A 25,857-nucleotide genomic window follows, 5' to 3' on the forward strand; every position below is an offset into this window, starting at 1 on the left:
CAAGAGCGGTAATGTGGATGTATCATCTCACACACACACACAAACAAACACACACACACATACACACACAAACTTCCTTACACACGCACGCACACATACTGTTGCGTGCAGCAAGGATGAAGCGGAGAGTGAATCCAATCGCAAGCACTTTAATACTCCAACAAACAGAATATCCAGGGTAAACTCAGAATAAGGCACACGGAACAAGGAACTGGGCACAACTCACATCAAACAACGACCGACAAAAACCAACTGAAACACAGAGATCTAAATAGACAGGCAAACAAGCTAAACAAGATAACAAGGGGGCGTGGCTAATCAGAAACACATGGGAACAATGATCAGACAATTAACAAGACACATGGCAAACAGGGAATCACATGACAGACAAGAACAAGGAACAAGACACAAAACCCACACCGTGACACATACATACATCTATTTAAGAATAATTTTTATTTAATAAAAATTCTTTATTAAATTCTTTATAAAATTATCCCTCTTTTGTCATTCACATTAAATTGTTTCAGTATAATGATAGCTCATAATAACCACACAAAATAAACAATATTCATTAATTCTTTATTGTTAGGTTTGCATATGTTTACATTTACAACACATTTTTATATACATTGTTACTGATTTGAAGTGCACACAAATTAGGGTAACACTTAATTTTGATGGTCACTTTTGAACATTCTGTTAACTATAAGTAACTTTGCAACTACATGTCAACTAACTCTCATTAGAGTATTATATTAGTGGAGTGTCTGCTTCATATCTGCAAACTCTTCATTATGATGGTCCTCCAACAGAAACTCTACTGACTATAAATAACTTTGCAACTACATGTCAACTTATTCTAACCCTAACCCTACCAGTCTACTACTACTCTACTAATACTCTAATAAGAGCTTGTAGCCATGAAGGTGCAATGTTACTTATAGATAACAGAATGTGTTAAAGGGACCATCAAAATAAAGTGAAACCCAAATTAGTTAATGTGTATCTGTTACTTACATTTGATTCTATTTTGAGTTTAAGTTTACCGGTGATGTTCGGCGATGATCTTCAGACATGGTCCGCTGCAGCCGCAGACGAAAATTAGAGTCCGGGCAGGAGAATTTAAGCGTTATTGGTTCCGCCCGGACATACCATTCGCTGAAGGTTGCCCAGGGGAGGAAGAAAAGTAATGATGTCTTTATTAATAGATTCCTTTAGTTGTACATTTATGGTATTTAATTGCATTTTGAGTACCTCTATCTTTATTTAATATATATCTCTGTTTGATTTGATTTTGATTTACTTAAGGTTATATGTTGAATGTAAAGCTGACTTGTTTTCCCTCTTAATTTGTAATGGGCCCATCCTTTCCTTTATAAGCTGCTGCTTTGTTAATTTGAGTAGGTCAGTTATAGTTTGTTTGGTTGGTTTTGTCTGACTGTTGAACTTATTTTCTGTTTGTTTATTTTATTTTTGTTGTAAGAAATGTATTACTTTGTAAAGTAGATTTTTTTCTTGGTTTCAAATAAAGACCTATTTTCAGTAAAAAGCTTGTGTTTCATGTTCCTGGCTTCTCGTTCTTGTTTTTGTGTGGAAAAAACGAAGTTCTAAATACGTGAGCAGCGATATACTGTTATTGAACATCTAACACCGCCCACACTACTGAGAGCGATGGTAAGATGAATATGTAAATATGTGCTGCGTGCTTTCCTCTCTGTAAAAAAATAAACACACAACAAAATTGAGAAAGCAGCAAGCATTTTTTAAAATAAAGTATAAGAAAAGTGTCTGATTATAGCAATGTGAATAGGTTTGCACGAGCTCTGCAATTCTCACACCAGATTTTGTTCGAAATGACATCACATCAGTTTGCTCTTCTTTTTTATTAAAGTATTACGGGGCCATTAGTAACCGTTATTTAACCTGATTAAATTATACTGTATATAGAAAGTGATCAAAGAACGCTCCCTTCACAATCGCTGGAGCTGTCAATCAAACAGCGCAAATTTATCAGTCACTGAGTTATGGACTTGCACCAAAACTGTTATAATAAAAAAAATCTCTTATTTACATTGTCTTCACACTGTTAGTTAGGATGAAAGCATTCGTTAGTATTCAGAAATCGAGTTGCAATGACGAGATTACTGCATTCATGTGCTCAACATATCTGTGATCTGCTACGATGCTCATCACTGCTTTTATGCCAAGATCTAAATATAATGCTATAATCAATATTTTTACACAATAAGTTAACCTTGAGAGCTGTAATAGTAAGTCATGCAAAAAGTTTTTGAGCGAGTTCCATGTGTAATACTAGCTATTTCCTATGCAAAGATGTTAGCCAATCACAGCAGTGTGCGTTTACACTGAGTCTCACAGCAGCCAATCACAGCAGTGTGCGTTTACACTGAGTCTCACAGCAGCCAATCACAGCAGTGTGCGTTTACACTGAGTCTCACAGCAGCCAATCACAGCAGTGTGCGTTTACACTGAAGTCTCACAGCAGCCAATCACAGCAGTGTGCGTTTACACTGAGTCTCACAGCAGCCAATCACAGCAGTGTGCGTTCACACAAGTCTCACAGCAGCCAATCACAGCAGTGTGTGTTTACGCTGAGTCTCACAGTAGACACGCCCATTCAAACAGAGTGCTCAAATTAGAGGCTAAAATTAGGGTGACAATTTTTGATGTACAAATCACACTAACGTTATAAATGCACCTCAGCAACAGTTATAAAACAATAAAACAATGCAGTTCATGACCCCTTTAATGCATAGCTATGGAATATCGCTTATCTAAACATCTTACGAAGGATTCTGAAGAACTGTACTTTTACAAAGTCACACTGAACTGGAAAAAAAAACAGGAAGTGGTTGCAGTGGTTTCAGTTTTGCAATTTGCTCCATGGTAACACAAAAAGAAGTGTGAATTCAGAAGAAGGTGCTGATGAAATGCATCTAAGAGTCTCCAGTATTATCTACTGCCATATTTTTTCCTCTATCAGTTTGTATATCTATTTAAATCCACTTGGGGTTCATAGTATGTATTTATTTCCACAATAATTTCACACGTCTAGTGTAATTATATGGTCTTGTTTCATAAATACAGTGTATATTTTTCTTTATTTCATTCAAAAGAAAGGAAGTGATGTGACAACATGCTCCAACACTGTAACCATATGAAAGCTTAACATGTTATCAGAAAATATATACTAAAATATACAAACTAAAATATTTTGTTTATAAAATACAATTATTAACTTTTTCATACATAATTTCTTATGATTAATTTCTTCCTCTTCCTCGTTCTCTTCATCTGTCTTGGAGACCTGCAGATTCTTTATGTTCCCGAGTCGTTATCCTCTGAAAAGTCTTTATTCCACCCTTGTGCCTGCCTTCAATTGTGACAAAATAAGTGTTATTTAATAATAGAAAATAAACTAATATTTTGTCTAATACGTTTGACAATGAACAAAGATATACATCACAGTTCAAAACCGCACAGTTGTAATAGCAGTGTGCCCCACCAGCGCAACTGGGATTTAAACCCAGCTATTGTCTTCTGCTGATCAGCATTAAAAAAATATCTATACTACTCAATAACAGAGTAGAGATTAAAATAATTAGTTTCAAACTTAATATACCAAAATATATTTGCAAATTTAAATAATTTTGGTAGAAAATATATTCATGTAAATACATTTTGAAAAATATCTGAGCAAATATATGTATATATATAATTATTATTTTTTTCATGTGGGTTAGGTTTTAACTTTTGCCGATTGTATTTACTCCTCAAAATTCATAAAGGTTGTGTTCATTTATAACCATGATGAACAAAATGTGTCAGAGTCATATGCTTTTGTTAGTCACTGGCTTCTGGATTATTGCAGAAAATAAACTCTAAGGAAAAATCCTTTTGTTTTCTTGTCAAGGGAACCAGGGTGATGACTAAACTGACCAGCTACATCATCACACAGTGACACACTGGACACACTTCCTCATGGATTCAATAGAGTTCAGTTCTAATCAAACAATCCCAAAGACCACGGATGAATCCGAAATCGCCCCCTAAACCCTCACGCACTATTCCCTACGTTAGTCCACTAACACGATCCAGTCTTTATTATTATTGTGGTGCATTGTGGGATTGAGTGAGTGCACTGGATAATGTCCTCCATGGTTTCGGACACCACTACAAATGGCTGGCGGGGCTCATTTGCATATTCATAGAACCGCGTATACTAAATGAGGCAAGGGTGTCGAATTATATTCAATATATTAAGGTATGAAGAATTTTTTTCAAGGAAAAAAAAACGTTTAAATATGTAATTTCGGTGATCAGAGATAAGTTTTAAGGGATATAATTATTAACTTCAGGCGGACTTTAACTGTCACCGTCCCACTAGCAGGACGCCTAACTTTACTTCAATATATTACTATTAAATCCTAATTTTAATGACAAAATATATATCGTTGGAAAGGTCTAAGACTCCTAAATAGATATTTTAGCAGTGCTTTTTATTACAAATTATGTAGGGAACAGTAATAGCTGAATTTATGACAAGAGAGCACCTCAAAAAATCTACATCATTACAGAAGTTTCTGACCTTTGTCACAAAAAGTCGACGCACACACTTTTAATAAAACATATAATCTAGTATTTGTCAATAAAAAATGATAAAATAATATTATCCTCTAAAAAGTATAATATATATTATATATATATATATATATATATATATATTTTTTTTTTTTTTTTATTTTTTTTATTACATCACATATTTTAGTAGTTATCATAAATTAGGTACAATTTGAAAGCTTACAAACTCAGAGTTCATCCTGTGAAAACAGTTTTGAAATTGGACATTGCGTTACCATAGAAACGGTACTCTAAATTCTTTTATCAGGCTCCTCCCCTTTTGGGCATCGTCATGTTTCATAATTTATGATCAGAACCTTTTCTAATCTTGACAAAACGCCTCGGTTACGACTGTAACCTCGGTTCCCTGAAGAGGGAATGAGACGTTGCGTCGATTGACGCTAAGGGAACGCTATGCGTTATGATGTATTGAAGCACATGTAAAATCAGTCCAATGGCGTGACGGGACGTCAGAAGCGGGTGACGTCATGAACCAGGAAGTATAAAAGCCGGTTCGAAACCCAGCCGCGACAGCTTCGCAGGGTCTGAACAAGTCACTTACAGGCACGCAGGAGATATGGCAGGTGATGCAACGTCTTGTTCCCTCTTCAGGGAACCGAGGTTAAAGTCATAACCGAGGCGTTCCCTTTCAAGGGAACACGCGTTGCGTGGATTGACGCTAAGGGAACGTCTATACCAACGCCACCATAGCGAGAAGTGCCTGTCCAGTGTGAAATCAGGCGAGCAGCACTAGGACGAGAGCCCTCGGGACCCTGGCAGAGTCCAAGTCCAGAGCATAAAACCTAACGAATGTGTGAGGTGAGGACCAGCCTGCCGCATTACAAACGTCCTGAAGAGGAACTCATGACAATAAGGCCTTAGAGGCCATTGGTGAAGGCTGTCCGGTCGACTCGTAAGCAAGTGAGATGGCCTCGACCACCCACTTGCTCATCCTTTGCTTAGATGCAGGGGACCCCTTGTTAGGGGGTCCAAAGCAGACAAATAGCTGTTCGGTTTTACGCCACAGGGCAGCTCTGTGGACGTAAGCAACAAATGACCTCACAGGGCATAGCAATTTGTGCCTTTCCTGGTCCGCATCCTGGAATGGAGGAGGAAAGAAAGCCTGCAGCACTATAGATAGGGCCACATTAGAGGGGACCTTAGGAACATAACCTGGTCTAGGATGAAGGAACACTTTAACCATGCCAGCATCAAATTCAAAGCACAAAGGTGCAACCGACAGAGCCTGAAGATCTCCTATTCTTTTAAGGGATGAAATGGCGAGGAGGAACAGAGTTTTTAGAGTAAGAAAACTTTCTGGAACCTCCTCCAGGGGCTTTAATGGAGCCTGGGAAAGGCCTTGGAGGACAATAGACAGGTCCCAAGTCGGTACCCTAGTGCGTACAGCAGGCCTCAGCCTCAGCGTGCATCGTAGAAAACGAGATACCAGAGGGTCTTTACCCACAGACATTCCACCCAAAGGAATGTGGTAAGCACCTATGGCCGCCACATAGACCTTCTGAGTGGACGGAGATAGACCTGCAGTGAACCGATTCTTCAGAAACTCCAGCACTGTACCAACCGGGCAGTTAACTGGGTTCAGCTGAAGGTTACTGCACCATGCAGTGAAAACCTTCCACTTCAAGGCATAAAGTTTCCTCGTGGAGGGAACTCTGGATTGTAGAATGGTCTCCACAATCTCGGTTGAGAGACCTAACCCTATGAGCTGGGCCCCCTCAGAGGCCAAGCCCACAGGTTCCACAATTCGGGACGAGGGTGAAATATTGAGCCCTCTGCTTGAGACAGTAGGTCCCTCCTGACGGGAAGCTCCATAGGAGGCCCGTTGAGGAGAGACACTAGATCTGCAAACCACACTCTGGCTATAAGAAGCAGGTGCAGATGGTCCCTGCGAACTCTCTTCAGAACTCCCGGGAGCAGAGCAATCGGGTGAAAAGCATACAAACGCAGCCTCGGCCACATCTGTACCATCGCATCCAGTCCGAGAGGAGCTGGATGCGTGAGGGAGAACCAGAGTGAACAGTGAGACGTCTCTCGAGAAGCAACGCAAACCCCCTTGATGATTTATATAGGCGACCACAGATATATTGACATGTGGACCAACACATGGTGGCCCCTGAGGTCTGGGAGGAAATGCTTGAGAGCAAGAAAAACAGCCATCATCTCCAGGTGATTGATATGCCAGGAGAGATGATGGTCCCCTCATAGACCCTGAGCCGAGCATCCCTCTAGGATCGCTCCCCAGCCCGTGAGGGAGGCATCTGTCGTAAGCATCCTGCGACGACAAGAAGCTCCCAACACGGGTCCCTGGGACAGGAACCAAGGTTTCTTCCACATAACCAGGGCACGTAAGCATCGCCGCGTAACCTTGATCATGCGATAGGGGTTGCCCCTCGGGAAAAACCCTGCAAGGGTCTCATGTGCAGCAGGCCAAAAGTGATAACGTTGGACGCTGCTGCCATCAGACCCAACAGTCTCTGAAACTGTTTCACAGTGAGCGACTGGCCTAGCTTTATTCTTTTTACGGCTGACAGAATGGACTCTATGCGTGCCCACATCGACACAGAATCCTAAACTACCCCTAGATAAGTGGTTCTCTGTAGTGGAGAAAGTACACTGTTCTTGGCGTTTAGCCATAACCCCAGCTCTTTCATGTGGGCGAGGACGACATCTCGATGCCGAACCGCCAACTGATGTGACTGAGCTAAAATCAACCAATCGTCGATGTAGTTCATGATGCGGATACCCTGTATGCGTAGAGGCGCCAGAGCTGCATCCACACATTTGGTGAAAGTGCGGGGTGATAGTGCTAGACCGAATGGAAGAACTCGATATTGGTAAGGATGGAAATATGGAAGTATGCGTCCTTGAGGTCTATCGTGACAAACCAGTCCTCTGATCTGATCTTGTTTTATGATTTGTCTCAACGTTAACATTTTGAACTTTAGCTGCATGACTGATTCGTTCAGAACTCTCAGATCCAAAATGGGACGCAACCCCCCATCCTTCTTCGGAACGATGAAGTATCGGCTGTAAAACCCGGAGACCCTGCTGGAAGGAGGTACATATTCTATGGCCCCCTTGTCCAACAGATTTTTCACTTCTTGTTCCATTACCAGAACCTGCTCGGGGTCCACCACCATGGGTAGGACCCCCATAAACCTGGGTGGGCCAACAGATTTTTCAGAAACTGAATCTGATAATTCAGAAACTGAATCTGATAACCCTTTTCTATGGTCTGCAGGACCCAACGAGAAATATTTGGCAGTAGCTTCCACGCTGTCAATAATTCTACTAAAGGTACCAGCCTCTCAAGACTGGTTTCTGGATTTAGTTGTTGTTGAGCAACCAGCTCGTCGCCCTGTAACAGCGAAGCGGCAGGGAACGACTGAAATGACTGCTCTGGAACCCTCCTCGGAGGGGGCGGGTATCCCAAGACCACTACGTTTCCGGGTGGACCCTGAGATATGTGCTCGCTGGAGACCGCTGTGCCCTGTAACACACGAGGTGGCAGGGTTGGCACAACGGTCCCCCGAGGGCACCGAAGGGAGGCGGGCACCGTAAAATGAGGTGTTAACCGCTCTCCTTTCAGGGGGGAACTGCCCTCAATGGCCTGCATCCTCGGAAGTCAGGAACTTTTGTTCGCAACCTTCTTGGACAAAATAACGGTCCTCAGATCCGTTTTTTGCCTTGAAGGCTGCTGTTGAGCGGGCGTTCCCTGTACCCAGTTTTTTTGTGGGGGAGCACGGGAAGCCACGCTCTGTTTTTAAGTGGCACGGTGTGAGGAGCTGGCTTTTGATGTTTGGGGCTGCTCTTGCTCAGCAGCCCCAGAGACATGAATCCGACGGGGGAGGAGTTTTTGAAATGCAGCCGCCTGTTTTGTAGATTCCTGAAACCTCTCGACGACCGAATTCACTGAATCGCCAAAGAGGCCAGTAGTCGAGACCGGTGCATCCATAAGAAAGCGTTTGTCTCTCTCTTTGATACTGCTTAAATTAAGCCAGAGATTTCTCTCAGTGGCCACCAGGGCTGCCATAGACCGGCCAATAGATTTAGCCGTCTCCTTGGCGGCCCTGAGAGACAAATCTGTAGCCCGACGCAGTTCGCAAACTGCGTTCGGGCCAATTCCCCCGCCTTCATCTAAGTCTTCTAACACCTCTGCCTGGTAAGCCTGCAGCAGTGACATGGTATGTAAACACGCTGCAAGTTGAAGTGTTGGTGCGTGTATCTGGGCGGAAGAAACCGCAGCGCGTGCTTCCGAACCCTGATACAGCGCACTGGATCTGTCAGGTGAGGGCAGAGATAAGGCAGAGCCCGTCTCTAACCCCGCTGACAGATCCATTTGCGATCCCCAAGAATGAAGCCTTCGCTGTGCCTCAGCAGCGGGACCTGAGCCCTGGGAAACGTGAGCCTGGGCGTCCTCGCAAAAGAACGCCAGGCGGGATCGGAGCGTCCGCAATGGAAGCACATCACAGTGGTCACAGCCAGCCCCCTCAAGCGCTGACCGTGCATGCTCCTCTCCCAAACAAACAACACAAAGAACGTGTGTGTCCCCACCCGTTAAATAACGCGGGCAGGGGTGCACACACATTCTGAACTGCTGCTTGCTCACCATACTGATATATATATATATATATGAACAAACAACACCAAATAATAGTGACAGTTTCACATATAGCGCTTGTGAAGACATAAAAGCTGTCGCGGCTGGGTTTCGAACCGGCTTTTATACTTCCTGGTTCATGACGTCACCCGCTTCTGATGTCCCGTCACGCCATTGGACTGATTTTACATGTGCAATACATCATCATGCAAAGCATTCCCTTAGCGTCAATCGACGCAACGCGAGCTCCCTTGAAAGGGAACAAATATTGTCAGAAAGCTCTGAGTCTCAAGGTTCCATATTTAGTGACAGAAGTGATATTTGGACAGAAATGTATTAATTTGTTATGGCAGAATGCATACAATTAAATTCAATGGAATGTAAGTCACCCGGTGGCTATTTTTGGTATTACACCTAAACAAAATTTCATGGGAACTTAAATTTTTGTGATATCAACTTTAAATTTGGAACACAACTTGGTTAGATATATGGCTTTCATTTTATAGTAAAATATATTTTGTAAAATATATATTTTATATAAAAGAAAAAATATTAAGTACAGTGTATTTGATTTACTGTAAATTTAAACTTCCATAACTTTTTCATACTTTAATTTTTTGAAGTGTTTTCACTTCAGCAATAATTGAAAAATACAACCATTTAAGTTTGAATAGTGCATTTTAATGTTCATTATCAAAAGAACTCTAAAGGAGAACTCTGTGCAATTTTTAAGTTAATCTTGATTGTTATACCTTTGTGAGTACTGTCTATAGAAAAAAAAAAACGAACCGGATTGGTGCTTGCAACACGGAGCTGTTCCCGCAAATGCCCAGAGCTCCCCCTCAGCTAAAACGGCAGTTTTGCCCCCTCAGACACATGAGAACTATGCAAGTATATTTGAGTTACCAAGATTTTAAAATAGTAAGACTGTGTTTTTCCTTGGTGTCTCTTGAAGGTTCAAATGTCCAGGTGAATTTTGCCATCCTGTGATCCTACGGATCTCTCGATCTTTCTCTCTCTCTCTTTCTCTCACTCTCTGGGCCCTATCTTGCACCTGGCGCAAATGACTTTGTACACTGACGCATGTATCATTCCTATTTTGCACCCGCACAAAGCGGACTTTTCCCTCCACGTCACCCGTCGGTTAACTAAGAAATACACTTGCGCTCCCCGGGGCGGTTCAGCGCAAAGAGGAGGCGTGTTCCGGCACAAACTTTCCCTCATGCTATTTTGCTGTTCTATAAAACAATTGCGCCACTGACCAGAAAAAAACTAGTCTAAAGTCAATGGTGCGTTGCGCGTACATTCAGATGCTATTTTAAGCACGCATGCTTGGCCATAATACAGAGTGTGAACAACGCGCATACACTGTAGATGATTCTCTCATCTACACAGATGCATTCAACTTTTTGCAAATGATACATTATTATAAGGAAAAATATTAAAACACGAGGGAAATCATTGTTGATTTTTATTGTCGAAATTTATTGTCGAAATCATCGATGGGGAAAATAGACATAAAGCTTACACATTTACCCAAATTATTATATGCATGTTTAACCGAAGCTAATTTGGGTGGGTTTTTCCCAACCCCAATGTCACTTCTCTTTCTTTTACGGCCCTGACGAGAACATCGATCTCCTCGGCTGAGAACCGATTCTGAAACGCGTCTGGTAAATGCGCCGTTATAATAGTATTGCGCCATGGAACAAGCGCACCTCGTTCATCATGCTTAAAGGGACTGTGATATAAAGATCTTATTGGTTTGTTTCCCGTTACGCCCAAACCACTCCTATGAATAATGAAGCTACTTCAGACCAACCCCTTTTAGATTTGCACCAGGCGCAAGAGGCATTTATCCCGCCGGGAAAATAGCAACAGCGCCGAGATCCGCCCACAAAGGTACTTGACCTTTGCGCTTTGACACTTGCGTTTCAGATCGTTAAAATAGGGCCCTCTCTCTCTCTTCCCAACTCTCTCATCCTATTTTAATTTGTGTTTGTAATGTTTTTTGTTTTGTTTGTTTCGGGTGTATACACATATATATTCTGTGTGAATTGTAGTTTGATTTATTATTAGTCCAATTATTAAAACCATTATATTCTTGATTGCTTCTGTCTAAAATGCTAATTTTTACAAAGTCAATGAGATGTTGATCCTAGCTACAAAAGCTGTTATTATTGACTAAGTTGAGTAGTCTAATTTTATAAACACAGGAAAATTAATGTTCACGGCCAGAAAATTGATATTTATTGGAGTTTATAAGAAGGCATAACTTTGTTGAGAAGTTGATAAGTTAATCTTACGGCCGTTTGCTGGACAAACAGTTCGATAGACAAATTAATTCCATTAAAGGTTATCTCATGTAATCGATCTGGAAAAGGACCATTGATATATGAATGAGGAATTATAATTCGTTGTTTTTGATCATTCATATGTACAATCGATATATTTTCAACTTCGATAATTTAAAAGGTAGAGAGAGCAGAATCGGAAAATGATCCGACATGCCAGTATTACTGGCATTCCAAATATTGCCATTTGCATTTAGTCTTTTAGTCTTTCCAAATGTTTCAGTCAAAAAAACTTGGGCTATTTAATCATATCTATAAGTCTTTTTCCCACTCTATTCAACAGCACATAATAACAGAAGAAACAACAACTTTGAAAACGTGTGGTTATTTTTTCAATCAATGTTGTGGAACATACCATATATGCATCAAGGATAAATCTTTTTCCCATCAATGATCGTGTATCCTTCCTTCAAAAAAGCCTTCTTTCCGTGGCGCCTGGCTTCATCCACCCGTGGCCACAGCTTCTCCCTCGCCTCCCGATCTCCTTTGGAGAAGTACATTTTAAAGATGATCTTCTTCTCTTTGCACACTCTGGCATCCCTCGACATCTTCCACACGTCGTCCTTCCCCATTCGAGATGAGGTTCCATCTCCTCTTGTATCTCGCAGCTTCCAGAACCTTCTCCTTCAGGGATTTGTTTTCTACAGCCAGGAACTCAACTTGTCTTTGTAGCTTCTCAATGTTTTCTTTATTTACATCCGTGGCTCGTTTAATGGAGTCGGCACGTTCTTCGATGTTCTGTTGACTTCTAGGGCATCAAACTTCTTCAGAGCTACTTGAACATTATTCATCCTCGCTTCAATGTTTTCCAACAATCTTTTCATCACTGACTCAATAGCTCGCGTAAAGCTATTCGCATTCTCCTCCCTTTGCCCTCGTGCCGCTCTTCCTCAACTTTTTGGGTTGCGGACTATTTACAGGAGTTTGGTCGCCCTCGAGATTAGCAAAAGATTGCTCCATTTCTTCGATTTCATTTTCACTCGATTCACTCATATTCCTCAGTGCAGTGGTGCCGTATTCATGTTCGACATTGTTAGCTTCACCAAGTTTTTCCATTCTTTCCGGTAGTTAGTACTTTCGGTGCAATTTATTCTTCAAAAAGATCAATAGTTTGTCAAACGAATGAAAGTCACTTCTGTCACAATATGGTTTGGTTGATTTTTCCTTTAAGTAAAGTTTGAACTTGAAAAATGAATTTTGCTTCAGAGCCTGCTTGAAACTAAACCGCTCATTCCGCCATCTTGATTTGTCTCCCCAGCAACACGTCTGCCGTGCTGTGTGCATATCATAGGCGGATATGGCCCAACTTCCTGTTCATCACATGGGTTTACTGGCGGGCAGCACACTAAATGCATGCCACCACCTATTTAACTGGAGTTTAATTAAAATTAGAGTTCTATCTATCTAGGGTTGTATCCTGTTTTATAGTCTAAGGTGCAAACACACTGAAAAGTAAGGATTCAAGTGGACGTTAAAAACAATAACCAGTGCAAGTAGCTTTTGGGCCAAATCAAAATAATAATTCACTTCCCGTATTTGTAGAAAGATGTGGATCACTTCATGAACTATTCCTAAGGTCACAGCTGTAGACTGTGCAGACCATTGATTTAGTCTGAATTTATGTATAAATAATGCATATCTTTTTGGAATTATCTTTAAATCTTTATAGTAGTGGTTGCCCGTTATCGGCGTTAACGTGCTGCGTTTGTTGCGCCCCTGTAAAAAGGGAAATAGAAAGTACGACACGGACACAATGTGGCTTCAGTAAAGTCCAATGTTGTAATTCATTTACAATGAACAGCATAATAACATGTTTACTCAATATCACAATTAAACATGTTATTTTCCCTTTACCCGACATAATAATGTCCATCTAAAAACTACACAATTAGGAAAAATATCAGCTGGTCAGTTATAACTCCATATTACAAAATATCTGAGTAAACCTTTAAAGTGAGTTACCAAAAATATATCAAAATATTTTTACTGCATCTTAAAACAGCATTGTCAAATAACCTTGAAAATGTACAATAATAAAACAGACTATTTAAACAAAAGAGATTTAACTTAACCCTGTAAATTGTTTAGAAAAATATAAACAGCACAATATAGAATATTCTGTAATGCTAAATACTGCCATTTTATAGTTATTCATTCAGAATACACTTAACATTTTAACCTCAGTAGTAGCGTTGCACTCGAACAGAAGGTACATTGCCTCTTCGCATTAAACACTATATTTTTATAAACTTTAACAATAGCGTTTTTACCTTTTCACTACGATATAAAACAAATACACAGAGAAAACGGCGGCGCCGGCAGTACTACATTACCACCACGCTTTAACCTAGGTCCACATGTCATAGCTAGCATACAGGCTACACTGGAGCAACACTTCACGGATAGCCTACTAAATGTGCATATATCAATTACTATAATCACTAACATTTACTCCCTGCATGTTCCTTATGGTATTAAACGCATATATAAATCGTTCAAACATGCTACAGCCCACTTTCTTACCTGTAAAAAGGGAAATAGAAAGTACGACACGGACACAATGTGGCTTCAGTCAAGTCCAATGTTGTAATGGACGAACGTAAGCCGCACGTTCCGTACACAGGCTGAACGAGGCATTAGCAATCGTTAGCAGATCCTCCAATCACAAACCGGTACTTAAACTTACGGCAAAAGAAAGTGAAACTTACATAAACAAGCAAACACTGCATATTGTAATTTAAGGTGCATTTCCCCAAAATGTTATAGAAGTTAAATAAGACAGCATTTTAAACACATATCGTCTTTTTATCCTATTAATCTCTTTAGCCTCCTTTACCCAAAAAGCAATGGATTACTGATCTACTGACCATAAGTGTATTTTCTTTCTCTTGTTTTATAAAGAAATGAATTAAATATTTCTTAACAAAACAGTGCAGCAATGCAATGACTTTTGAAGCATTTAAACTTTTTAAAATTAAGATATAAAATAAAGAGTATTAACGTGCCCCTTTTTATGAACCATATTAAGTATCTTTTAACTTGTATCAGTATTTAAGTATCTTTTAACTTTTATCAGTATTTAAGTATCTTTTAACTTGTATCAACCCATTCAATGTATCAGTATTACATCATTTTTATCATCCTTACACGTTTGGGAGCTGGGTCTATACTACGCAAGCTATGATGACTTTCACCTTTATATTTTAGCGCGGATGTATACCTAGCCGAATTGCACTGTAGGGGGTAGGGATGGGAATTGGAAACCTGTTTCACTCGAGAACCGGTTCTAAGTTTTACGAACCATCGATATTGTATGCCCTTGACATCAACGATTCCTCTTGTCGATGCTCCTGCTCCGAGTCCCAGCCATAATATACAGATGTGAACTCACAACTTTCCCTTTTGTCCTTTATCGGGCACCATTGCCCGACGCATCTGTGCGTCATTCATGATGTCAAAGCGATTTGAGTAGAGGAGGTAAACATGGAGTGGAAAAGACGATCTAAAGCTTGGCTTTATTTTACTAAACGAGACAAATTTTGCTGTTTCCCGTTTGCAATAACAGGGTTTTTCCTGCATTGAATTTTTATATGCGCCCGCCAAAGTCTTTGATCGGTGAGTAATGTAACGTTAGATGAACTGCTGCACTTGTGACAGGGCACATGTTTAACTGAAAGAACGAGCAGAGAGAGAGAGAGAAAGAGAGAGAGAGAGAGAGAGAGTGAGTAAGAGAGAGAGAGAGAGAGAGAGTGTGAGAGAGAGAGAGAGAGAGAGAGAGAGAGAGAGAGAGAGAGAGAGAGAGTGTGTGAATTGTGCTAAAATAAGTTACTTTAACTTCTCTGAAAAGCGTTCCACACATTCAGCTGGCAGTCTCAAGTACCACCTAAACGCAAAGCATCCCTTAGCTAATGTGGTAGATGCCGGGCCAAGCACTGATGAAGCGCAGGGGAAGTGTCGTCGTCAAACTACCATGTTGGAGTGCAACCGAAGCAAGCCCGTCAGGACAGCTCTATCAGTTAGTAAACACAAGTACATCTGAACATGATTTATTTTCATCACTAATTATCATAATAGAACAGCTTTCTCAAGCAGTTTGTGATGCATTTTGGAAACAGGAGATGAGCCCCTGGGGCTCGTTCTTCGTACGTTGCTTAAAACATCCGAGATCAAATGAGACATCCAAGATGATATCATCGTGCTAATCATGATCCGGCTAATTGGGTTCTTCGAACACACCTGTTGTTTATGATTAGTATCGCTGGATTGAGTTATCTGAGATAATTGCGCGTTCATGCGCTGGGTTAAAAGGGGATATGTATCGATAGTAGAAACAATGATCAGCAACGCTGCTATTGGCTGTTCAGCATGGCCAAAGAACGCGCCCAGTTTTTCTCCCAAGGAGAACAAGAGCTTTTAATGGAAGGTTATGCCGAATTTGAATCTTTAATTAAAACGACAGGGAACACCTCGAAGTCTGCAAAATCCAGGAGAGAGGGCTGGCAAAAAGTAGCAGACAAATTAAATGCGTAAGTGCTGTCCATGGTAGATGTTTCTATCACTTTCTACAGTATGTATTTTTGCATTTTAATAATTTCATATTTATTTTGTTCTTTTATGTCAGAGCCTCCGCGGGACCCACTAGAACATGGGGACAAGTAAAAGTGAAGTACAAGAATATTCTACAAAATGGTAGCCTTTAATTCTTATACTGTCTTTATTTTAAAAAGCCAATTTTTTCCTATTTTTAAAAGCCACTGTTAAATAATGTGTTTGTCTGTTTATAACAGCCACCAAGAAAAAGGCTGAAAAAAAAAAAACAGGTGGTGGTCCTGCACCACCACAATATACCCCAGCAGAGGAGCTGGCCCTTGGGTTGAATGAAAACCGACCCATTGTGGAGGGCATCCCTGGGGGCAGCTCTTCCTCAGACCCAAAGCCAGGGACCAGTAGCAGCAACACCTTTATTACTGGTAGGCTAAATGAGTTTTCAATTCTCTTAGTACACTGTAAAATTATTTGTTGCTGCATTAAATGAAGTATAATCCAAATGGCTTGTACGGTAATTTAAACCGTTTGTGAAAGTGAAAACTTCTAAACTTTTAGTTAATATAAAATATATTGCCATGAGTTATTGATCACATTATATTTTTTACAGTGTAGTTAATTGTAATGACAATTTTTTTTGTTCCCCTCTTTTGTGCAGTTTTACATAATACACCAACACTTTTACCTGTTCCCAAGCAAGTGGTGGCTGAAGCATATGCAGTAAGTTGTGTACTTTTTCTAACTTGCATAAAGGGAAGAAAGTGCAACACTTTGTAATACCCATTTATTTCCATTGCACAGGACAGTGAAGAAACCCTCTCAGATGACTGTCCTTTGGAGGAAGAACCTGTAAGTGCATAAATAACTTTACACTAATTTGTATATACTTCTGTACCTATTCTTTCTGTCTGCAATATGAGTTGCAGGAGTCCACACCTACAGAAAGGCCTACAGAAAGGCCTACAGAAAGGCCTACAGAAGAGTCTGCACAAAGAACTGATACAGAGGTGGGCAGTGTTGTACTTTTACTTTTTACTTTTGTTGCATGAGGCATGTTTTGACCCTTTTTCTTTCACAAAATGACACAGGGTGACATCCGTTCCCTATATAAACGGCATCTTCAACAAAAAATCGAGTATTTTGACCTGAAAAAACACAAATTAAGAGGAGAAATTGAACTTGACAACTTGAAAAAGAGAAAAATTGCACTAGAGATAGAGTTGCTTCAAAAGGACCTTCAGAGTAAGTGCTAATACATCATTTGACACATAGTAGTATTGCTGACTTTACATAACTATCTCTTATTGCAGGCAAAGGATGACTTGCTGGCTTTTCTTTATAAAGAATTGTTTAAATAAAACTCCAGGAACTAAGCATTTTTGTCTTGTCTTTTATTACACATTCAAAAATGGTGTTCCACAATTCTGTCCCGTGCAGCTCTGCCACTAGGTTGGTCCAAGTGCACTGGCTGGAGGTCATCATCAGGCTGCACCCCCACCACAGGGGTCCTCTCCTTTCTGATAGTGGCAATGTTATGCAATATGGCACATACAACAATTATGTCACAGGCCCTGTCAGGTGCAACCCTCAGACCCTTCAGACACTGAAATCTTTCCTTTAGTTGCCCAAAGGTCATTTCAATGCGTGCCCTTGTCCTGGCTAGAGCTGCATTGTAACGGGTTTGTGGTCCAGGGTTTGGGTCAGGGAATGGCGTCATGAAGTACTGCCTGCAGGCATAGCCCCGGTCACCAAGCAGGACCCCGTCAAAATTCCCGGTATAATGGAAAAATGAAGTTTTGTTAGGCTCAGCATAAGTGTGTGTAATACTGTGAGCTTGACATTTATAAGTTCCCTTACCACGTTCAAATAATGTGCATAAATGTGACTCTCTGAAAATTCTTGAGTCATGCACTGATCCTGGCCATTTTGCTTCCACATTTGTTATATGGAACATAGAGTCACACACCATCTAAGAGATTTTAGTCAGTCAACTGCATACTTTTTGATTACATTCATTTTTTTATGTAATATATTACTAATCTGGAATATTATAAATTGTAATAGTAACTTGCCTGCACATTTACACTGTGAACCCCCTTTCGGTTCACAAAATCCCCTTCATTGGGCCCTGGTGGGGCCTTGATGGGGACGTGTGTGCAGTCTATGGCACCAATCACGTTAGGGAAGCCTGAAGGACACATACTGTTAGTCATACTTTTTGGCATGGTCATGATTGCATGTCATTAACAATTATAAATGTACCTGCAATAGCAAAAAAATTCTGCTTTACAACCTGGGGTCTTAAGTGGCTTGGAAATACCACAAAACCCCCTAAAAACTGCTTGAGTGCCAAGTAAACTTTGCGAATGGCACGACAGACAGCACTTTTCACTAAGTTCTCTGCATCTCCAATAGTGTAAAGGAACGTGCCACTCGCAAAGAATCTCAGAGCAATGCACACAGTCTGTGCAATTGTCAAAGCCCGACTCCTCCGTGTTGAACATTTAATGTGTGGTTCCAGCAAATTAATGATGTAAATAACACCCTCACGAGAAAAAAGATATCTCTCAAAAATTACACTGTCGCGCTGCGCTAAAGGATCCTGTCTATCCTGCAATACGCGATTAATTCGAAAAGCTCTGCGAATTATCCTCGCACCTTCCGCAACAGGTTGCTGTCGTAAAAATGGACAAGACATGGCTACGACAGACTTCCCGTATCACCTCCGCTTATAAAGCCGCAATCTAATCCTGTTTACATGAAATAAGCCTGCTCGCGAGCAGGTTCAAGCTGGCGCACCTGTTGCTATGACAGCAAGTCTAGGATGAGCTTCGAAGAACCAAACGATCCAAGATCATGCCAAATCGCCAACAATCAAATCCAGCTAACTGAGTTAGCGACGTACGAAGAACAGGCCCCTGGTCTAATGCGCATCCTGGCTTGAGAAACCCGTTCTCAAAGACTTACTTTTAGTCATTTTTGGGTAGCACACATATTCTGAATGCCTTCGGAACAATTCAAATGAGCCATTTTAATCTAGATTAATCTAGATTAATTCCAAGATTACAGTGAGATTAATCTAGATTAAAAAAATTAATATTTAATATTAAATGTATATTTAAATAATACTTTTTAACATAAAAAAAATCAAACTATGAACAATTTACAAACTGTTTACCTGAAAACAAAACCATGTGTTATGACTTAAGGTTTTAATATGCTATACGTCACACAAAAAATAACACTTATTCATTTATTATTAATTTTGATAAAAGTGGTGAATTCAATTAAATTAAATTAAGGTAGCCTAATAGGCTACCCTAATGAAACCGCCACTAGCCTAATAATGAAAAACGACACTTGCATTAACACTTGCTTGGTTAATTGACATCCTATTAGTATGGAAGCTTGTTTCCGCCAATTAATAAAAATGTAAAAAAAATAATTGTGACTTTTTATCTCACAATTGCGAGATATAAAGTCAGAATTGTGAGAAATAAAGTCGCAATTGTGAGATAAAAAGTTGCAATTACCTTTTTTATTTTTCATTCTGTGGCTGAAACAAGCTTCCATAGCCTAAATAGACTACTTAAAGCAAGGAAATGTTGCTCTTATTGAAGTAATGTAATAGTTGAATGACGGTGGATTATGAACTCGCCAAAATGGAAAAGAAAGCCCAACTGGACGCAGGATCAGTTACTGCTGCTTGGTGTTGGTGCTGAAAAATAAATAAATAAATAAATAAATAAAAGGGAAATTCGACACTGGGATATCAAGTAAAACTAAGCGTGAGACATGTGAGAGGATTTGTTTGCAGATCAATGCAGCATTCCCGTTTGTGTTGCGGACCCCGGACGACTGCAAGAGCCGGTGGTATGCGCTACAATCCTTTGTGAATAGGTCTTAGTGAGTTAGGAGTTCTCTTGACTGCTTTAAAGCTGTCCCGGACTTAGGTGCCATACTTTTAGGGCTAAAATGCTTCGTGAATTACTCTTAGTGAAAAAAATTAGGAGTCCTAAAGTTAGGAGTGACACGCCCATTATTTTTAGGAGTTGCTCCTAAATTTGCCAGTTAGAAGATACTTTTAGCCTTAAAATTATTTGTGAATACAGCCCCTGGCCAATTTGTCCTCCAAAAAGGTAAGTTCAGTACCAATCAAGTTATATGGTTGATAGTTTGAGGACAAAACAGATTTAATCTGGAAATCATGTACTGAAAAACGTAATTTATTGAATTATTGGCAGACACACCAGTACAGTAGGTGGATGACATCCAAAGAGCGTAGGCAATACAATAAAATCTGGGCTAGAGTGTCAAGGGCACAAAAGGCAGCAGCCAACAAGGAAACGATCAGTTCAATTGAGATGGCCAGCATTACTGATAGTGACAGTCACAACCAGCTCTTTGAGGAGGAAAATCTTAGATTGTTTACAGATTCAGCCCAGTCAAGTTCTGAGAGCGAACAAGATACAACCACTCTCAGGGAAGAACTTTCAAAAGGGGCATGTATGTTTCAAGTTAAACATAATGCTGTGGATGCTCTCTTAAACATCCTCAAAATACATGGGCATGCAGAACTCCCCCATACTGCAAGGACACTCTTTGGAATTGAGAACCATTATGAACTTACTACCAAAGATGCTGTTGAGAGTGTACAGTTTAATGTGGCAGATCAGCTCTCAAAACTCCTGCAGCTGTGACAGACCATCTGCAGTCACTTGGCCTCTCCTTAAACGTCGATGGGCTACCATTATTCAAAAGCTCAAACTTGTCCCCCTGGCCAGTTCTTTGTTCCATTAATTTGTCTCCAGCATGTATCTTCCCCCTCTGCCTCACCACTGCTGCATCCAAACCTAAAACACAAGACTTTATTAGTGACACAGTTCAGGAATTGGCAGAACTAATGCAGAATGGTCTGACCTGGGAAGGCAAGCATTTAAACATCCAACTGAGATGTGTTACCTGCGATGCTCCAGCAAAAGCCATGGTCAAGTGTGTCAAGCAGTTCTCCGGCTACTATGGGTGCGACAGATGCACCCAGAAGGGATCCTGGGATGGTCGGTTGACGTATCCTGATGTTGACAATCTGACCTTGGGGACAGACCAATCATTCAGGGAGTGTTGGCAACCAGAACACCATCACGAGGAGAAGATTTCACCTTTCTCTGTCCTCCCAATTGACATGATCAAATCATTCACCATAGATTACATGCACCAGAGCTGCCTTGGGGTCATGAAAAAGTTGCTGCTATTGTGGACAAGAGGTAGATCAGAGTAACGCATGTCATCAGGAGACGTGGCCCGTGTAAACAATAGGCTGGTGACACTGAAGAAAACGTCTCAGGTTACGACTGTAACCTATGTTCCCTGAGAACAGGGAACGAGACAATACGTCAAAGACGTTATGGGGAACGCCTCAGGCGTGACAGGTGTCTGAAATCACTATCAAATCACGTCAATCATATTGACCGGCGACAGCCCGTGAATCATTAGCGTGAATGATTAACGTGCGACCTGGAAGTATAAAAGGGCGCCTTGCAAACATGACAAATCACCTTATCGTCTGAAGGGACTGTACGGTAGGCAAGCCCCGAGGCATGGCAGGGAGACGTATTGTCTCGTTCCCTGTTCTCAGGGAACATAGGTTACAGTCGTAACCTGAGACGTTCCCTTTCGAAGGGAACTCAACAATACGTCAACGACGTTATGGGGAACGATATACCAACGCCGCCATGCTAAGGGGAGTGCATGCCAAGTGGCAGTGACAACTGTCAGAACCAGCAACTTCAAATGAAACGCTAGAACCACTCACCCTCAGGTCACACTGGGCTGTCAGTGACAGCATTCCCTACGGTCATAGCCCAAGCTACAGCCTCACAGAAAAACCTTCATAAACATGGTTAAATGAAAGGTCTACCAGGGCCGGCTCCGGGCCTGAAACCTCAGCTTCCAATTAGAAGGGGTCCCTTCTAGGGAATGTGGCTAGGGAACCCAAGGGAACCCCAGCCAGTCACTATTCAGGGGAACGTACTCACCCCGAAATGCCACCAGGACGGCCTGACCTGGCGCCAGTACATAGACACTTAGTCTGGCCAAATCCTGTCTGTCTGAAGACAGAGCCTCTGGACAAATGCCTTAAGTAAGGCATCCAACCCGAGGGACTGCGAAGCTGGCAGAGAACCACTCGGCCCGGATCTCAGAGACGGGATATCCCGGAGAGTATGACTCAGCATAGTGCTTTTCAACCCTTGCTAGCGAGGGGAGTTCTCTACTCGATCCATGGATCAACCCAGTGTCTGTGTTTCAAAACACTGAGGAGGCCTGTGAAGGCCTAAGGGCTGATCTAACTGGGAGGCCTCACGAGAGGCCTACGACCGTCTGACCAGACTCAGGAAGCCGCATGCTCATAGAGACCCTCGGTGAGGGGAGCACAAGGTCTGCCTGGTAGGCAAACCAGGCTGTAGGCAGAAAAGGTTCCGGGAGGGAACCAATAGCAGAGAATGAACACTTTAGCGAGCCAGGGCGCAAGCTCGCCTTCAGCAGCTGCCTATTAAGGCTAGCTGAAACTGATAGCAAGTGACCACTAGCTTCATAAAACCAGCACCACTAGGGAACGTTACAGGGAGGCCCGGAGAGGCCTACTACCTGATAGCCAACGTAAGTGGGAATTCACCTTCAGGGAGGCCCGTGAGGCCTACTACCTGATAACCACAGTATGTGGGGTGCTCACCTTCAGGGAGGCCCAGAGAGGCCTACTACCTGATAACCACAGTATGAGAGATGCTCACCTTCAGAGAGGCCAAGAGAGGCCTACTACCTGATAACCACAGTACGTGGGAACTCACCTTCAGGGAGGCCCGGTGAGGCCTGCTACCTTACAACCACAGTATGTGGGGAGCTCACCTTCAGGGAGGCCTGGTGAGGCCTACTACCTGGTAACCACTATCTGTGGGAACTCACCTTCAGGGAGGCCTGGTGAGGCCTACTACCTGGTAACCACTATCTGTGGGAACTCACCTTCAGGGAGGCCTGGTGAGGCCTACTACCTGACCGTTCTCATTCAAGGAGGCCTGGAGGAGCCTACTACCTGATAATCACAGCATGTGGGAACTCACCTTCAGGGAGGCCTGGTGAGGCCTACTACCTGACAGCCACAATATTTGGGAGCTCACATTCAGGGAGGCCCAGAGAGGCCTACTACCTGATAACCACAGTATGTGAGATGCTCACCTTCAGAGAGGCCAAGAGAGGCCTGCTACCTGATAACCACAGTACGTGGGAACTCACCTTAAGGGAGGCCCGGTGAGGCCTGCTACCTTACAACCACAGTATGTGGGGAGCTCACCTTCAGGGAGGCCTGGTGAGGCCTACTACCTGGTAACCACTATCTGTGGGAACTCGCCTTCAGGGAGGCCTGGTGAGGCCTACTACCTGACCGTTCTCATTCAAGGAGGCCTGGAGGAGCCTACTACCTGATAATCACAGCATGTGGGAACTCACCTTCAGGGAGGCCTGGTGAGGCCTACTACCTGAAAGCCACAATATTTGGGAGCTCACATTCAGGGAGGCCCAGAGAGGCCTACTACCTGATAGCCAACGTAAGTGGGAATTCGCCTTCAGGGTGGCCGGGTGAGGCCTACTAACTGATAACCATCTTAAGTGGGAATTCACCTTCAGGGAGGCCTGAGTGGCCTACTACCTGATAACCACTGGTAGCTTTGAGCCCTGAGTCAGGGTGATAGTATAAGGTGGCCTGCTAAGGCCAGTCAGCTGGGGACTCGCCTATCAGGGAGGCCTGGTCAGGCCTACTAGCTAATAGCAAGTCATATTCTGCCATAAAGTACACTGTTGGAAACCATACTACACAGCATAATTTACTAATGGGCTTCCAGTAGCGCTATAAGGTATGTCCCACAATGTTGGGACTCACCTCCGAGGAGGCCTGTTTAAGGCCTACTACCCATCAGTGAGTCAACTGCCCGAACCACCAAGGCCAACCACGTAAAGTGAGCTGGCCTACAGTGCCCTCTGGGGGGCTGTCCAATCAAGGAGGCCTGCTGAGGCCTACTACCTAATGGCGCAGCCTTCGTTGGCAGAAAAACTGTTTACACAGCGCCTACAGCATCCTGGTGCCTAATCACATTGCCCATGGCAGTGTACTCCGCAAGAAAGCTAGCACCCTTAAAACAAGGGGAGTACAACATACGCCACTCTGCCTCAACGGAGGCCCCAGTTAGTCAGGGGCCTACCATCTATGCATGGGCGTCAGCTCAGGGCAATGCTCTGGCTTCAGGGGAGCGTACTTCGACCAAAGAAGAAGAGAAGCTTACTTCATACTCGACCCGAGCCATAGTGGTGCGAGGTAGGATAAAACAGAACTGGGAGTGAAGTGCTCAGACCTACCCTGTATCACAGGGGAATACTCACACCTCACCCTGAGGTTACCAGGGTGCGGGCCTGCCAGCGGCTCTAGGGGTGACAGAAATGTATCTGTGCCCAACCTAGGGGAGTGGGGCTTGAATGAAAGCCAACCACCTACAACCTAGCGCTCGAGCAGTAGCTCAGCGAGGTGAGTGAAGCCTAAACTGGCGGCCTAAATCCGTAGGCCAGTTCTGCAGGGCAGGGTCGGGCAGGAAACCCAGTCTTCCTCGTGAAGCGAAAGACGGCCTAACCCTGCTCAATAAAGACATATATACCACGGAGGCCTGTTTGAGGCCTACCATGTCCTTACAAACCATCCTCTGCACCACGCTGCATTACTCTAGTCACCCCAGAATGCAGAGAAGGGGGCGGGCCTTGGCCTAACGACTCCCACGGGAGGTGGCTGTTTATACAGGGATGCTAGAAACCAACATTCACAAAGTGAAGGGTCAGAGGAAGAAATGCTAAATTTTTTAGCAGAGCGCCTCTATTATCCCTGGCACAGCCTAGGCCAGCTACAGAGGTGGCCCTGGTGAGGGCCAGCCTGCAAGCATAGATCAATCTGAGGGCTCGGAGGAGCCACAGCCTTACTAAAGAATATAGTCTGTATTATTCCATACAAAGGGCTGCAGAATCGCTCAGCCTAATGAAACCCAAACAGAGCTCAAGGGGCGAAATACTCAGGAAGAAGTCAACGGACCCGTGGGCCGGACATAAGATCTATCTGAAGCTCTAGCGTCAGTCAACACTCTAAGTAAAAAATTCTAAGAGAGTGACCAACTACTCTACCCTGAGGTGGCTAACAGCCCGAAGGCTAACATAGTTATCGTTCTGGCCACCTAACGGGGAACTTCAGGGCCCTAATGATCCAGAAACTTCTCTTACCTTATTACCTTGACATGACCCCATAGCTCTATACAGGGAACGAGGTCTGTAGAGAGATACATCTCGGAATTTTAATTCACAAAAAATTACTCTTAAAAGACCAGTCAGCTCACCTGCGGCGTGCGGAGTGAAGACTCGCCAGATAGTTCTTTATGACCCTGGGATCCACCACTTTACATGCCTGAAAGAGGCGTTTCTACTAGCCAAGCCTAGGCGGGCCATTGGAACATCGTTCTTATCATAGGCCCAGCCCCAGGCCTGATGTAATGAACGTCTGGGGAGTCAGAAGAGAGGAGAGGGCTGGATTTCTTTTTAATGAAGCCCTCCGGGGAGATTATCCATCAGCGACACTGTGTGCGCTTGTGCTGGATAACCTCCCTCAGATCC

General features: G+C 42.6%; 1 protein-coding gene and 1 long non-coding RNA gene across 3 annotated transcripts in view; one reads left to right on the forward strand and one right to left on the reverse strand.

Annotated features, from left to right (window-relative positions):
• The window catches only part of LOC143752941 (uncharacterized), an 86,118-nt gene extending 67,529 nt beyond the window's left edge, over positions 1-18,589 (reverse strand). Inside the window, exons 1-2 of the long non-coding RNA XR_013207432.1 lie at positions 18,237-18,589; positions 18,025-18,133 (exon numbers count right to left, since the gene is read on the reverse strand). This is a non-coding gene — a long non-coding RNA (uncharacterized LOC143752941). The remainder of the gene's footprint in view (positions 1-18,024; positions 18,134-18,236) is intronic.
• Positions 15,751-17,537, forward strand: LOC143752912 (uncharacterized). Of its 2 annotated transcripts, XM_077245602.1 has the most exons (8): positions 15,751-16,145; positions 16,241-16,308; positions 16,407-16,589; positions 16,823-16,884; positions 16,966-17,013; positions 17,091-17,171; positions 17,253-17,406; positions 17,475-17,537. In XM_077245602.1, exons 1-8 carry the CDS (start codon positions 15,985-15,987, stop codon positions 17,483-17,485), a joined length of 768 nt encoding a protein of 255 aa, XP_077101717.1. In that variant the 5' UTR covers positions 15,751-15,984; the 3' UTR covers positions 17,486-17,537. The 2 variants fall into 2 exon arrangements, with proteins under 2 accessions (XP_077101717.1, XP_077101725.1); XM_077245610.1 differs by lacking the exon at positions 17,091-17,171.
• Positions 18,590-25,857: the final 7,268 nt, after the last annotated feature.

Source organism: Siphateles boraxobius, unplaced genomic scaffold (assembly GCF_051911475.1).
Source record: "Siphateles boraxobius isolate OS27281-9 unplaced genomic scaffold, OSU_SipBor_1 102, whole genome shotgun sequence".
NCBI lineage: Eukaryota > Metazoa > Chordata > Actinopteri > Cypriniformes > Leuciscidae > Siphateles > Siphateles boraxobius.

What these genes read in the sequence shown, in the direction of transcription:
- LOC143752912 (XM_077245602.1), top strand. Translation starts at nt 15,985, where the DNA reads ATGGCCAAAGAACGCGCCCAGTTTTTCTCCCAAGGAGAACAAGAGCTT. An exon ending in CAGCAACACCTTTATTACTG is followed by an intron (nt 16,590 to 16,822) that starts GTAGGCTAAATG and finishes TCTTTTGTGCAG; the next exon opens with TTTTACATAATACACCAACA. An exon ending in TGGTGGCTGAAGCATATGCA is followed by an intron (nt 16,885 to 16,965) that starts GTAAGTTGTGTA and finishes TCCATTGCACAG; the next exon opens with GACAGTGAAGAAACCCTCTC.